The sequence below is a fragment of the Mesoplodon densirostris genome, chromosome 15, assembly GCF_025265405.1.
Source record: "Mesoplodon densirostris isolate mMesDen1 chromosome 15, mMesDen1 primary haplotype, whole genome shotgun sequence".
NCBI lineage: Eukaryota > Metazoa > Chordata > Mammalia > Artiodactyla > Ziphiidae > Mesoplodon > Mesoplodon densirostris.
The window spans coordinates 65,785,249-65,801,133 of NC_082675.1; the positions used below are offsets into that span (position 1 = coordinate 65,785,249).

Below are 15,885 nucleotides of genomic sequence, written 5' to 3' on the forward strand. Positions count from 1 at the left end.
GAAAGGTGGTATCTGTGTAGGTACGGGTCTTTCTAGGATGCAAGGAAGAGCAAGCTGTTCTGGATTGTCTCTCCCTTTTGTGGTCCCACCAACCAAGCTTCCTCCCCAACCAAGCTCTGGGAGACCCCCAACTGTCCCGGATTCTGATGGCTACATCCCGCTGCCCACCCACCCGAAGAAAAAGGAGCTGGAGGACAACATGGAATCAAGTATACATTTTAAAAATTGTTTAATGGAACATAAACTCCTTTAGAAAAACATTCAGCTAGGTGATAACACCCATAGAAAAAAACACCAATCTTGTGTTTATCTTTTTTAATTTGGCATTTGTTATTTGCATTTATATTAAAGCAAAGTGCATCTTTTCTTTATTTTTGTTTATACACATTGCACAATACATAAATAATGATGCTTATAAAACGTCTTTATATTTACAAGTAATAATATATTTATATATAACATAAAATACATTTTTTCTTTAATAAATCTCAGGGTTTTTTTTCAGGAGTCCTTTTTCTCTCAAAGCACTACAATGCTAAATTTCCAATGAGAATGCTTCTCTTGTTCATTTAAACCTTTGTAGTTAGAAAAATAGCTTATGTTAAAGTCTAAACATGCTCATTGAGCTAAGAGCAGTGTCAACGTATCATACGAGTGTATGAGTTGTAGAAGAAAACGGAAGAGTTAGGCGTCAGCTCAGGATGGTGGTACCTTGGGTTAAGATGGACCGAATCCTTCTTGGTGGGGAGGGGGGCGGCTCCCCTCGCTGGTCTAACAGCAGAGCTCAACACACAGGCTGCAGAGGGGAGGAAAGTGCTGGGCTGGTTTTCTGAGTCCAGGAAAAACCTGATGTAACCAGGGCAGGGGAGAGGCGGAGGGGCCTGAGAGGGCACTGGGTGAGCAATACTGTGACGGGGCTGCCCCGGCAGCCCTCGGGAAGCCCATCTCAGAGGTATCCAGGAGCAGGTGGCCAAAAAGGAAAGACACGACAACGGCAGCAGGGTGGCCGGAGGGGAGTGAGATAGCCTATGGAAAAACAGGTTCTGGTTCAGCCTCTGGCAGCGTGGCTTCTAAGAAGCCTGCGGACAGGCCAATGTCCTAGAAGGGGAGAGGCGGGATGGGGGCTTCCCCAGGCTGGGGGACAGAGCCTTGCTGCTGGCCGCTGCCGGGACACCCGCTGCCCCACTGTGCAAGTCCAAGGAGCACGAGGGACACAGCTTGGGAGCGCAAACCTCTCAGCGGTCAACATCCGTAAGAAACACACAGAGCACACCGCTTCCCCCATCTGCGTACACACACACACTCTCTCTCGTACACCCTGACGAGGGTAACGAGGACCCCGAAGTCGAGGCCCGCCCCGCCATTTACACTGCGTTCGGTGGTACTGATTTTTGCTTCCCCTTTTCATGCCTCGGTGTTCTTCTGCCAACCATACCACCCGCCCCCGCCAAAACCCCGACAATTCTTTTCATAAGCTATTTCTCAAAGAACAAAACAGAACATAAACAAGAACGAGGGGAAGGAGGGGAGAAAAAAGGAAAAAAAAAAAAAAAAAAAAAAAAAAACCGACCAAAGAGTTTGCATGAAAAGCAAGCACTCAGGAGGAAAATATTAGCAGCAAAGTAGTTTGGACTGGGCCCGCTCGGCTCCCGCTCTGTTCTCTCCCCACGTGGCTACCGGCTGTTGAAGATGACCTCCAGCCAGCACGGGCAGCTGCTGATGAACTGGCGGGTGTAGCACTGGCCCCAGCCCTTCACGAAGCTGATCTGCACGGTGAAGCCAGTCCACGGCTGCTGCATGAACTCGTGGTCGTTGGGCCGCTGCAGGCTGTACGCTTTCTCGTAGTCAAAAGCCTTGATGGAGAAACCGGGGAACACTTTGTGTACCAACAGCGTCCTGGAGTCCGGGTTGTCCAGTGTGGCTGACTTGATGAAGATGGGGTAACTGCTGCGGTTATACACCCACACGCCATCCACTTCCCGCGTGAGCTGGATGCCACAGCCGATTTTGCTCCGTACTTTCTGCACCAGCTGACTCTTGTTGTCCGAATTGAGCTGTCCGAGGCAAAAGCCATTCCCCTGAGGTAGATCATAAAAGATATCCAGGGAGGGCTCCTGGACACAGTAGAGCCTCCCCACTCTCGTCTTCTCCTCCCAGTATGCCACCACGCACCAGTGTGACCGATCCCCAGGCTCCAGAAGAAGTTGGGAATCTAGAAAACAAAATGGCGGACATGGTTGGTTGGTGGTGATGGAGACCAGCCTTTTCCTCTTCCTCCCAAAATCAAGATCACACACAGCCCCCCATGATCAGCTTGTCTCTCAGGGCAAGACAGAAGGAGCGAATGGGGTGCTGGATGCATTGCAGGCCGAACAGTCCTCCTACTGGGGCCTGGAAATCTTGACCCAGTGATGGAAGAGCCTTGCCTCTAAGCATGGGGCTTGCTGGGGAGCCTCTTCCCTCCATTCCCCACACCCTGTCAGAGACCCAGGATACCAGCACGTGTGCCCACCTGGCCAAAGGAAAGCCCCATCGCTGCAGAGCTCAAAGCCAAGACCACTTAGTAACTTGGCTGGTCCTGGTTTTAGGGCTAGAAAAGGCCTTACAGTTGCGGGTCTAGAATTACAGTTCTTTAAACTGGATGGAACCTTGAAGGCCAGCTGCTCCAGCCCCTTGTCATCCTCATGAGAAAACCTGGACTCAGAAAGCTTGTTGCTCAGGCCCCAGGGATGATGGAACCAGACCTAGACCCCAGGACCACCTGCTAAGCAGCCTTTGTGCTTGTGGTCTCCCAGTTCTCAGGTCAGTGCCTTGGTCAGAAGGAGGCACTATCCGGGGGGAATTTTTTTTTTTTTTTTTTTTTTTTTTTTGCAGTATGTGGCTTCTCACTGTTGTGGCCTCTCCCGTTGCGGAGCACAGGCTCCGGACGCGCAGGCTCAGCGGCCATGGCTCACGGGCCCAGCCGCTCCACAGCATGTGGGATCTTCCCAGACCGGGGCACGAACCCGTGTCTCCTGCATCGGCAGGCGGACTCTCAACCACTGCGCCACCAGGGAAGCCTTTTTTTTTTTTTTTTTTTTTTTTAAAGAGGAGCCACTGCAGAGTTTACTCCCCGCCACAAATATTTATTTATTTATTTATTTGGCTGTGCTGGGTCTTAGTTGCAGCATGTGGGATCTTCGTTGCCATGTGCAGGATCTTCGTTGCTGCATGTGAACTCTTAGTTGTGACACGTGGGATCTAGTTCCCTGACCAAGGATCGAGCCCTGGCCCCCTGCATTGGGAGTGTGGGGTCTTAGCCACTGGACCACCAGGGAAGTCCCATATCCAGGAAAAATTTTAATGGACGTGGTTTTGGGTAAAAGTATCTACCTTCCTAACAGAAAAATAACTCTCAGTTTGTCAGTCAGCAGCAGCTCTGTATACGTGAGTTTAGGTTAAAATGCCAAATCACAACCTGCAAGTTGGTGTCAGCCCAGACTACCTTAACTTCCTCCAGCCCAGACAGAAGATGATGTGTTTTAAGTGGGTACCGCCATGCTTGCAGGGTCCTGCCTGCCGCATTTTCCTGTTCCCCTTCCCTCCCTAGAAGCATCTAATGTCGCTGCCCTGCCCCCTCCCCTCCCCTGGAGGGCCCACCCCGGCTTTCCTGTACATGCTTCTTCCCACGGGCAGCAGGGGAGACTGGGGTGATTCTGGTAAGGTGACTCCCGAACAGGTGCTCAGAGATCTTTAAAAGGGGGGAGCATATGATAGGAAAGGGGGCCCTGGAGGCTGGCATTCCGACTCCTCCAACCCCTCCTTTAAGCTGGAGCCGGCGGGGCAGGACTCAGACTGGGAACCCTAAGTCTCCCCAGCCCAGCCGGGCTGCAGGAACACTGTGGTTTGTGCTGGCAGGGCGGAAACCGGAAGTCTTGTATTTGTTAACGAAAATGGGGAGGCACAGGGGGAAGGCCTGGCAGGCAGCAGAGGCGGCCTCCTGCCCTCCCTGTAGGTCCCTGCTTCTCACTTACCGGGGTGGGGGGCTTAGGGCATGAAGTTGGGGGTGGTGTGTGATGTCTTTGGGTTTGATTGGCCTTTTTGATTTTGGAACCACTGTGTCTAGAGCCTGGATGATGATGGGTTATAGAGCACAGCAGCTGGGGGTAAAGGAGGACTCGGGTCCCGATTGTCCTGCTGACCCGGCAGGCTGGGTAACCAGTGCAGCTCAGCACACCAACTCCTTCCAACGTTAACAGGCATGTAAGGACCTGGGAACCAGTCAGCTGCATTAACTTTACATGGAGGTGTCCCGTGAATAAGTCTGTACAAAGGCGCTCGGTGACCCACGGAGGCAGCCACAAACACCCACCCTGAGCACCAGGTGCCTGGACACCCCCCACCTGGCCTTCTCAAATGCCTGCCCCACCAGCTACACAAGACGGGGAAGCGGAGGGCTCCTTCCTCCCCTCAACCACTACCCCACCGAAAATCAACACCAGAAACCTGGCCCATCACCCCTGACCCCGACATTCATCTCTAAAGCACAAGTGTGAAAGAGGCTGTGTGCATGGATATGTGCACATTTCGAGTGTGTGTTATGTGAATGTGTGTTTGCGTGCGCATACACAGGAACATATGGAAAAACAAGAAAGCGACAAGAGCTCCAAGCAGAAGGTGAGTCATCAGGCATTAACTTGTTTCTGCAAAGTATCCATCAACTGCTAATAAACTCGTGAGTGCTGGCAATCTTTTGAACCCTCTTGCCGAGGGAGTTCAGCTCTGAAGGCTATACCAAAGACCCATAACATCCACGTAAATAAAAATGCTCTGACGTCCAGGTTTGCCGGGTTGGAGAAAGCACTCTTCTGGAAGGCACAGGGCGCCCACCTGCCTGCTTGTTTGCGGGGGGAGAGCGTTTCCAAATGTAAGAAGTTCTCACTTATTATCCCAACTCAGGACAACAAACCGGCCTGGAAAGGAAGGCTCAGGAGTCGCTGGGAGGGAGGTTCAGGAGACCCTCAGCGGAGCCTCACAATACTTTGTTTCATGGAGCCCGGCTCCCCTGAAACCTGGCACCCGCCAGAGTATGGGGGTTGGGGGAGTGGGTGGAGGGGGAGGGGAGGGGGGGGCGGGTGGGAGCCTGAAGATTCAGTTGCCCCTGTGCCAGGCCCACCGGCAGGGGGGTGGGGGTGGGCCTTGTCTGCCTGGCGGGATTCAGGGGGCAGAGGAAGCTGGGGTGGGGGGGCTGAGGTTGGCCAGTAGAGAGGAAGGGGAAGGGGGCGGGGTGGGGGGCGTTCTGGCGGGTTTCTCTTTCATCTGTGTGGCCCGACAATGCACCCAGCAATTTGCTGCCAGACATCCCCTGGAGAAAGAAAAAGCCTTTTTCTGTTGAGGTTAATGGCCCGGCCCAGATAAACGGCAGCGTGTGGGTGTCCCTCGATGTAAGCAAGGTCCCTGAAAGCCCACTAGGTGCCCCAGTCTGGAGCAGCAGGGCCCCCACGTGTCCGTCCCCCCACCATGTCACCCTGCAGTCCCCTAGTGCCCTGATACCTCTTCCCCTTGATGCTCCTGAACTACACAGCTCTGAGCACAGAAACAGGCTGTCAGGCAAACCCATCTCTAGAGCGAAGGCCCCTTTTACACAGCACGCTTCTGGGGGCCCAGTACAATGCCCCAAATTGCCAGTTCAGACCCCACTCCTTAGCTCTGAAGTACCCGCCGTCTGGGCTCATTTCTAGGAAGCGCTCAGCATCATCTTCAGAGAAGCACAGTTCCTGGAATTGGGCCCACAGCCCACAAGCATCTCCCCACAAAGGTCGGGGCAGACGCTTAGCTCCTGGGGGCTTCCCAGGCCTCCAAGTGAGGAGCTGGCAGGACCCTGCACAGAATAAAAAAGGCCCCCTCGTTACAGGGACTGAGGAAGGGTCTTAGAGTAATCCTGGTTGCCGATACTTAACCTCCGAAGGCAAAACTCGCAGTTGTTCCCTGTTAATTTCCCTCAGCTTTTATAACCTTTTCCGGTATTTTCAACAACTTCTCCCTCCTCAGAAAACTGTACGGGGGGCCTGTTTTAAAACTGTATTTGTGCATTTTAAAGCATCCAAAAGAAAAGCTGTGTTGTCAAAAGCTACCTAATCAGATGCCTGCTCACAATTTTTTCTTTTTATTACAGTTTAGGGAATGTGTGGAGCAACCCCAGAAAAGTGCTGAATCAGCCTAAAATTCCTTTAAGGTTGTTTGCCCCCCTCCCCTTCCCAATTTCCCTTAAAGCATAAAATCTACCCTTTAAAAGCAAAGCGGGAGGCCGTGTGGAGAAGGAGAAGGATTCTGCCTCGTGTTTGCACTTGCATTAGGGAAGACCACTTAACAAGGCGCTCCCTGCCTCGTACAAAGAGTTATTTAATTACCCTCGTCGTGAATGAACAGACCAGACCCTTCCAGAAGACCAGAGGCTCATGAATGAATCTCATGCCTGGGATCGCAATGGCACAGGGTGACCAGACCCTCAAGGCCACATCCTAGGTAAGAGAGGAACTTCCCCCTTTTAAAATTTTTGATTTGAAGGTGTGAGGAGATGAAGAAGAAAAAAACTGGAGGGAGGGAGGAAAGGCCAAGTTCAGTGCCTCGACAGTACCATATCCGGTCTCCAATATAGGAAGTTGCCCATGAGGCCAGAGAGGCAGAACTGTTCCAAAACACCCAGTGGGATTACGAGAACGCTTGAAGTGAGGCCATCTCACCCTAAGCTGTGTCCACACACAGAGGCGGTGCTGATGGGACAGGGGTGGGGCGTCCCCAAGTTTGACTTTTCAGGACAGGCACATACTTGGGAAACGAAGCAGCACAGAGAAAGCCACAGAAGCAGGCACCTGCCGAGTCCAATGTGCCCACTGCCAGGTCAACCAGGGGGCTGGAATAAAAGGCGGGCGGGCGGGGGGCGGTGGGTGTCTCAACCCACTCTCATCTCGGCGAGGCACTTGGATTATAAAGGGATTATTTCTCTTATCCAACATTCTGGTTATCCCACGGTGGGATGGGTCTGCGAGCCCCCTCCCCAGCGGTCCAGCAGAGCACACAGCTGGGGATGGAACCTGGGCAGAAATGGCTGCCTCAGGCGGGCTGATGAGGGCAAACGAAGGGCACACATGCAGACCCAGAAGTCAACCCGGCAACCCTGGAACGCAAACGTGGCCACGCCTCGCCCTCTCAGGTCCAGGGTCCTCCCTCCTCGGGACTCCGGCGCCACCAAGGGTTGCCTCATCCTGTCCTTCCCCCTACATCAGTCGTCCCAAAGGTTAACAGCTTCATCGGCCTGGCTCCCCACCCTGGTCAGGAAACTGTTCAGAGAGCAACCAGCTCATTTCAGGGACAAGGACTGAGATAAAAGGGGACTTGGTGCCAACCCGTCCCATCCACTCTCATCCCAAACACAATTAACAAAGTCTCTCGCTGGTGTCTAGTTTTCAGGAGAAGGCAAACACATAAACACTTGCTGCGGTGTCTGGGCTCAATCTGGGTTCTGGGGTCGGCTCTCATCAGCTATGCTTACAACCTCACCCGGGACACAGAAGATGACGCCAGAGCTGACCCCTCGGATTCTTGGGGCAGCAAAGACGGCTCTGGGGTTTAGAGCAGCTACCATGGGGGTTGAAATTAACTCCAAACATTTCAGGTTAACTCTCAGTTACCCAGAAAATGCTCAGACCCAACCCATCACCACTACCCCCAAGCTCCTACACCAAATGGATCAGAGAACGAAGGCAGGACAGAAAAGTTGGATACTTTTTCAGAGCTCTGCGATGAGGTTCTCCACTGAGGCGGCTGGACTGGGGGGTGGGCGGGGGTGCCGCAAGTTCTCCTTCAAAGGCCAGGGTGCTTCTTCAGGTCCCTGGGCCCAACCTCACTCCTCAGCGAGTTCCACCCGCCACGAGCTGACCAGCTATGGAGTCAGACACTCCCCCTTCAATCTGCCTCCCATGTCACCTTGGTGGTGACTTGAGCTCATCTCTAAAATGGAGCTCCCAGCACTGGCCACACGGGCATTGTGACAATTTGATAAAAAGCAGCCAGAGGTCAGGGCCTGGCCAGCAGCCACAGCGGAGGGTCTCAGTTCTTAGGGGCATATTATCTCTTAGGTTCTCCAGATGCTCGGAAAATGCTGACAACTCTTCGCCCCCCCACCCCCACCCCCAGGTGGGAGAACAGTTCTGGGCTGATACCTTCACCTAACGAGCATTTACTATGCATAGTTCTGTTGAAAGGGGCTCACAGAAAGGGGACCCTGTGAGGCTGCGGTATTACCATTCCTATGTTAAAGGAGGGGCAATGAGACACACATCACCTGCTGAAAAGCAGAGCTGGGTTCAAGGCCAGAATATTGGCTGGGGTGAGTCGTGTGTGGGCGGCTACCTCAGGCCTCAAAAGCCACCAGTCCTCTCCAAACACTAGAGGGGAAAACAAGTGTCCTTCATAGCCCACAGCAGAAATGCTATGCCTACCGTGGCCCCTGAGTATGGGGTCCAGCTCCCTCGCACCAAGCAAGCCAGGAGTGAAATGGCTTCTTTGCCAGCAAGCTGCTGCTCTGTGACCTTGGCCAAGCGGCTTTGCCCCCTCAGAGTCTCAGTCTGACCAGCCCACAACTGGGGCAAAGGCAGCTGGGGCAAAACAGCCCCATGGGCCCCCTTCTGGCTCTGATGGTCTCTGGCTACACCCTGGGTTTCAGTATTCAACAACACAGGTTCCATTTATTTTTACTACCTTCTGGAGAGTAAGAAAATCATTTCGGGGAGCAGGGCACATTTTTGCATTTCATTTGCAACAATAAAACAAAACAAAATCAAAAGGGAAAGGAGATTTGAGTCAGATTTGGCCGTGTCCGTCTCTAAACCAACTTTTTTTTCATTGCAAAGAGTTACAAACTCGTGTTCTTTCTGTGTCGTCATTCATGGCCCCCAGGAAAAGGTGAGTGTCCAGGGAAGGGTCTCCTGTATCACCATCTTATTTCCAATGCCCACCCATGCTCGGGCGCCCTGAAGCTTCTCACCCATCATCACCCTCCTTCCTCGTGCAAACTCCCCTGGGCTGACATATTTGGCAGGTCCTGCTAGTCTAGAAGACTGATTCGTGACTGTGCCTTACAAACTGTGATGAGTAATCAGTTACTAGAGCTAAAATGCACTTCCCTACTCCCCCAACGGGCCACAGCCCCACCTCCTAAAGCCCCTCAAACGGCCCAAGTCGGAGGCCCCCAGCCCAGGGGTCCCTCCTAAGAGCAGTGTTTTGTCATCAGAGAATATAATTAAGGGTAGCGCCGGGGAAGGGGGGAAGCCACACAAATCAAAAGCTCCCATCTGTCTCGCCAGCCGGGCTGACGCGGCTTCCTGTGCCCCAGCCTTCAGCCATGCAAATTATAGCGTGTACCCGGCTGCCTGCCTTCTGAGGAGGCCAGCTCTGCCCAGCTCCGAGGCCTCAGAGGAAGGGTGGGGACTCCCAGCCCGGCCAACTCCATTCATAATATTTACAGTAAATGGGCCTCCCTGGCTGTTGGTTAGTGTGCATCCAGCCTCAACCTTTTCAAGTCTGAATTTCAAGTCTCGTCCACCCCAGGGTGCACCACCAAGTTCCCACTGTCGTCCCCCCCGCAACTTAACTCAGCAGCTCCCTTCAGAAAGGGGGGTCACACACTTGCACACAGAGCCCCCCAGACCTGCCTGCAGGGGCATTATCTGCTCACCTGCCTGCCCCCTGGGTAGGATCTGGCCACTCCAGGGAAGACACAGCAAGGAGAGGAACATCCCACAACAGAAGGGCGTGCGAGTCACATCTCTAACCCACCCACCCCCGACCCGGAGAGAGTCCACAAATCCCCCCCAAATTCCACGCGTGGATTCCCAACTGGCGGTGCGCCTCCCCTCGCAAACACAGATCCAACAAAGGAAACTACTCTTCAACTGCCAGGAAGTCCCTCATTTTCTTCTTTTTACTGACCACTTGTAAGTACGCTGGCTACGCGTTAAAGAATCTTAATAAACACAGATGCACAATCAGACAGCTTTCCGAAAGGACACAACCCCCAGAGGTGCAGGACAGTTTTTGCCTGGTTCTGCAGGTCTGGGGGCTCTGCGGGAGCAGCTTTTGCTGTGGGTCTCAATTGAATAAAGCCCCCGAGCTGCACGGACCCTCCAAGCTCCCTGCAAGGTATTCCAGCCCCAGACGCGGGCCCTGCCCCACCCCGTCCTTCACACAGCTCCAGCTCAACTCTCTCCTCGTTTTTCTGGAGGGTAGAGAAACCTTCCCAAGAAGAGGAAAAATCCAGTGAGAAACAAAAGTCCTTTTCATCCCTCCCCTCCCCCAGCTCCCCTTGTTCCATAACAATTATGAAAACTGTTGGATGGGATGGCATTTTGAACATTTACTGCATTCCGGCCAATAAATTCCAGCGCTGGATCTGATGGAAAAGCCTTCCCTCTCCGGCCAGCTCCCTGGCTCCCCGCCCCCTGCTCACTCCCGGCCCTCATTCCTTCTTTCTTTACAACCCAACACCAGGGCCTGGCCAGGGCCGCACTGTACTTACAGGGAAAAACAACAGTACGACAGAGTGGAGACAGTGTACAGAGTGGAGACAGTGTGCAGACTGGAAAAGTTAATCATTACTTCTGTCTGCCTCCGTAATCTAATCTCCCTGGCTTTGACACAGTCACTGCTCAGCCATCCCAGCCCTTTCACCCCCAAAGCACCCAGGACCTCCTAGGCGTGAGCCCCCCCCCCATCACAGGCCCTCCCACCCCTTAGCCTCCAGTGAGGAGGCCAGGGGAATGAAAGTCCCCCTACCCTGGACCACCGTCACAAGGCCACCGCTGCTCAGTGCGGTGTGCTCCACATTTCAGAGGACTCTGGGCCTCACATGAACGCGGGCTCCAATCTGGCCTGTATCCCTGCAGAGAGCCAGGCCACCCCTCCTCCGCTGTCCTCCTCCCCCCACCCCATGCCACTCTCCTCTCACTCCCCCTGCCCCAGGGCTCACCCGCAAGTCCACCCAGTTGCCCCATGTGATCTGTGATCTGTCTATGCAGACTCTCAAGTCAGGATGGCCCCGCCTCAAAAAACTCAACACAGAATTACCACATGACCCAACAATTCCACCTCTGGGTATATACCCAGGAGAACTGAAGCAGGGTCTTGAAGAGACACCTGTTCACCCATGTTCACAGCAGCATTATTCACGATAGCCAAAAGGTAGAAGCAACCCAAGTGTCCACTGAAGGATGAACGGACATCTATACACATTTAAAAAGAAAGGCAAGGGCTTCCCTGGTGGCGCAGTGGTTGAGAATCTGCCTGCTAATGCAGGGGACACGGGTTCGAGCCCTGGTCTGGGAGGATCCCATATGCCGCGGAGCAACTAGGCCCGTGAGCCACAACTACTGAGCCTGCACGTCTGGAGCCTGTGCTCCACAACAAGAGAGGCCGCGCACCGCGATGAAGAGTGGCCCCCGTTTGCCACAACTAGAGAAAGCCCTCGCACAGAAACGAAGACCCAACAAAGCAAAAATTAATTAATTAATAAACTCCTACCCCCAACATCTCAAAAATAAAAAAAACTATTAAAAAAAAGGGGGGGGGGGCTTCCCTGGTGGCGCAGTGGTTGAGAATCTGCCTGCTAATGCAGGGGACACGGGTTCGAGCCCTGGTCTGGGAAGATCCCACATGCCGCGGAGCAACTGGGCCCGTGAGCCACAACTACTGAGCCTGTGCGTCTGGAGCCTGTGCTCCGCAACGAGTGGCCGCGACAGTGAGAGGCCCGCGCACCGCGATGAAGAGTGGCCCCTGGCTTGCCACAACTAGAGAAAGCCCTCGCACAGAACCAAAACCAAAAAACCAAAAAACCAAAAAACCAAAAAAAAAAAAAAAAAAGAAAGGCAAGTCTGACACGGACTACAACATGGATGAATCTTGAAGGCCTTACACTGAGTGAAATAAACCAAATACAAAAGGACAAATACTGTATGAATCCACTCATATGACGTACCTGGAACAAATTCAGGCCAGGAGCTGGGAGGAGGGGGGACTGCGAAATTAGTGTCTAATGGGCACAGCGTTTCAGTTTCGAAAGGTAAAAAAGTTCTGGGGGTGGATACTGGTGATGTTTGCACAACCACGGGATGGACTTAATGCCACTGAACTGTACACTTAAGAAGGGCTAGAATGGTAAACGGTATGTATATTTTATCTCCTAATGCTCTCGTGTACACCCTGCATTCTTGAGTACAAGGGATTCCATGGGATGGGGCTAAAGGACCCCTGGAAATGTATGCAAATATTGGCAGGCACGTGCATTTTTCTGGGGAAAGATCCTTCAACTTTCATTCATTCTTGGAAGAGTCTGCAAACCCAAAACCCTGAAGAACTACAGTCTTTTCCTTTGCCAGTGGAAGAGGCCATTAGCTACCCACCACCTCCGCAAAAGGGGTCTTATTCTCACACACCTTCAAATCCAAGAACTGAAGATCACAGATCACAGGATTTCATTCAGTACTGCAAGGGACTTGGAGACCAGGTCCAAGTGATTATCTTGTAGATGAAAAAACTGAGGTCCAGGACACAAAAATGGCTCAGTGAAGGCCATGCAGCCAGCTGATGACTGTGCCCCCATCCTCAGCCCAGGAAATCAGGCCAGCCCCAGGGGACTGAAATTTGGAGGGTGGACGCTTTCCCTCCCATTGTAATTCTCTCCAAGCCCCCTCCTGGGGCATCCGACAAACACTTGAAATGGGGGTCGGCTTCTGAATCTTTGAAAGCCCCCCCAAATCCAGGCCTTTTCCCAGGAAACACCGCCCCCCATCCACAGTGGGCCTTTAACTGTGATCCCACTGAGCTGGAGATGAGGCCCATCTGTTTTTAAGAACTGTATACTGTGCACCCAGATCACAGGAAGAACTCAACTCCTGCTTTTCCCTCTTGGTTACTGATTAATGAGGGGGAGGGGCCGTGCTGGCTACGAGGCTGCCCTGGGGTTGGCAAGGTCCCCAGGCACTTTCTGAGCTGAGCGGCTCTTCCTGGCCCTCTCTAGCCTCAGAAGCTCACTGGGGAAAGAGACCTGCCAACTTCAGCAGGTGACCGCAAGGTGGGAAAGGGCGACTAGAGATGGTAATTTAACCCTCCAGGTGGCAGATGCAGAAAGCTGAGTTTACTGACAGTACAGTCTTTTCTTGGCGTTGTCTTTTTTTTTTTTTTTTTTTTTTTTTGCGGTACGCGGGCCTCTCACCGCTGTGGCCTCTCCCGCTGCGGAGCACAGGCTCCGGACGCGCAGGTTCAGCGGCCACGGCTCACAGGCCCAGCCGCTCTGCGGCATGTGGGATCCTCCCGGACCGGGGCACGAACCCGTGTCCCCTGCATGGGCAGGCGGACTCTCAACCACTGCGCCACCAGGGAAGCCCTTGGCGTTGTCTTTTTTTGTTCCTGTTGAACGTCCACCCCAAGTTGAAAAGTAAAAAGGCGACACAGAAATGAGCAAACACGAGAGACACCAAGAGTCCCTGGCCTGGTGATCTGAGTGCTCGCGTCTGAGTGACAGAAACTCCCCATTTTGCAAGAAGAAAACTGGAGTTGAACTCAGTTCTTCCCTTACTGCCCTGGATCAAACCAAAGGCCAAAAGAGCTCCCCCGACTCCACAGAGGAGCAAGGATGATTAATTAAATGAGGGAGCTCCCTGAACGGAGCCACCTCGGGGGGAACAGCCAGGGGCAGGATGCGCAGTGAAAATGAAACCCCTTGGTAAGTGGGTATTAGATTACCTCGCGTAAACCCACCCACAGGCGGGCCAGAGCTTCACACACTGGCTGGGGCCTCAGAAATGAACCTGACCCTCAGATTTTAAATTAAAAAGCAAGTGTTGCATCCCCAGATGGTCCTCATGGGAATCAAGCCCACCGGAATTATAAAAAAGGTCCAAGTCCTGGGCTTTGAAAATGTCCCACCTCCGCTGTGGCTGTAAAGACATAAATGCTAACATTCCAGATGCCCACCCCACCCCCGCCCTGCCCTGCCCCTGGCTGGTCACCTCCACTCCGCTGGGCTCCCAGGTACCACCAGGGTCTGGATTATAACCCTACCTCCTGCTGTTGTAGCTCTTATCTCACAATCAACAAGTGGGGGGGCCGGGGTGTGTGTGGCGGGAATAGAAACAGAACCGGAGGAGGCAGACCTCTGTTTATCCACAAGCTTTGCTTTATCTCAACTCTCAACAGACCACACAACCGAAGCAGAGAAGCTGTGCCGGCCCTGCGTGCTCAAACAATCTCCCCAGGGGCCCATCCCTGCACCTCCCTCGTGTCTTACAACACCTCACCCCATGGCTGAGAAGCTGCCCCGTGCCTGACTCCAGACAGAGCCAAATCCTGTTCAAGGACCCTCCATCTCACTGACCCCATAGCACCTTCAGACAGACCATTACATCTGCAGAGTCCAAGAACTACATCCTCCGTGCCTGGCAAAGCGTGGCACGTAGTACGTGCTCAATAAATAATCGCTAAATGATTGGACCACAGGGACATGCTGGCTTCTCCCAAGGCAGCTGCACCACCACCGCCCCCCAGGCCCCAGCTCGAGAACCCACCTGGGAGCGGAGTATGCCTTCCAGGCAGGGGTCAGCAGAAAGGCCTAGGCCTGGCCCCAGGCTCCCCGTGGAGGCGGGAGAAGAGCCCCTGTCCTCAGCTACTTCCCAGCCAGCTGCGGCTGATTCTGGGAGGTGTTTCCAAGCCAGGCGCCGGCCAGGCAACCTCTGTGGGCTCACCACCTGCCCACAGCATTCTGCCTTGGCGTCCTGCTCTGTTTGGACAAGCTACCCTCACCGAATGTTCAACAATGCTTTTACACACCCCAGGGCTCCTGTTGTGTTATGAAAACAAAACAAAGCCCACTAAGGAAAAAAGCTGGGGGTTGGGGGGAAATGGGGAGCAAGCCAGCCACACACAGATCTCTTTCTTTCTGGTCTCCATCCTAAAGATGGCTCCTTGACAGCCCGGGTCGGGGCACTGTCCCATGTTATGAGAACAATGACATCGTCCAAGAGGGGACTTAGAAACCCAGAGATGAATAAATGAAAACTGTTTTCACATCCAGCACAATACCACCTTCTGCACATCACTGTGCGGCTGCACAAGCCCTCTTTCTAAAGGGGGAAGCTTCTGGGTGACTGAGGACTGCGTTACTCCCATCCCCCAGGGCAAAGCACAGCTGTACCAGGGGAGCTGTCTTCTGTCACCTCTTTACTGCTCACCAGAGTCCTAGCGATAGGCAGTCAGGAAGCTAAAGGAGAGACTCCTTGGGCAAAACGAGGCCCACTGCTAGTGAATAAAGGCAGCCCCAGCCCGCCAAATGCCAGGCACCTTGGTTAGGGGAAGGTCATGCTGGGGTGAACAGGCTAAGGGTATCAGTAAATTCCCACCCACCCCTCCCCCCAAAAATACGAGTTTGTTTTTTTTTTTTTTGCAAGTTAAAACTGAGCTAATGACACTGGGTGGGGCTCAGTGTGGAAGACTCTGCAGCCAAACCAAAACTCACTTCCAGCCAAGAGCTGCTTGGCCTCACCATTTGGGGAAGGAAGCTGAAACACTCATGAAGGATTCTTTAGTATACTGGGAAATAAGGCTGCAGCTAACATTTCAACTGAATGTGACCCTTCTGGTAAAATATTTTTTTAAATAATAAAAATAACATAAAGTTCTCAAACAGCCTCTTTCTTAAAGAAAATGGCCCAAAAGTTCTCATGGGAGTGGAAGGAAAAAAGGGGGGAAAAAACCAAAACAAAACCGGGCCGGCCTCCTCTCAGCCACTACCTTTCACGAACAACTTTTTTTCTGGAGTTCTTCTCATAAAAGGAATGATGCAATTTCCTGTCTTGT

At 53.0% G+C, this 15,885-nt stretch overlaps 1 protein-coding gene across 2 annotated transcripts in view; it reads right to left on the reverse strand.

The window, feature by feature from the left end:
* Window positions 1–250: 250 nt before the first annotated feature.
* The window catches only part of SMAD7 (SMAD family member 7), a 32,017-nt gene continuing 16,382 nt past the window's right edge, over window positions 251–15,885 (reverse strand). For both annotated transcript variants that reach the window (XM_060119334.1, XM_060119332.1), the window contains exon 4: window positions 251–2,212. In XM_060119334.1, the coding sequence (XP_059975317.1) occupies window positions 1,674–2,212 (539 nt within the window). In that variant the 3' untranslated portion in view covers window positions 251–1,673. The remainder of the gene's footprint in view (window positions 2,213–15,885) is intronic.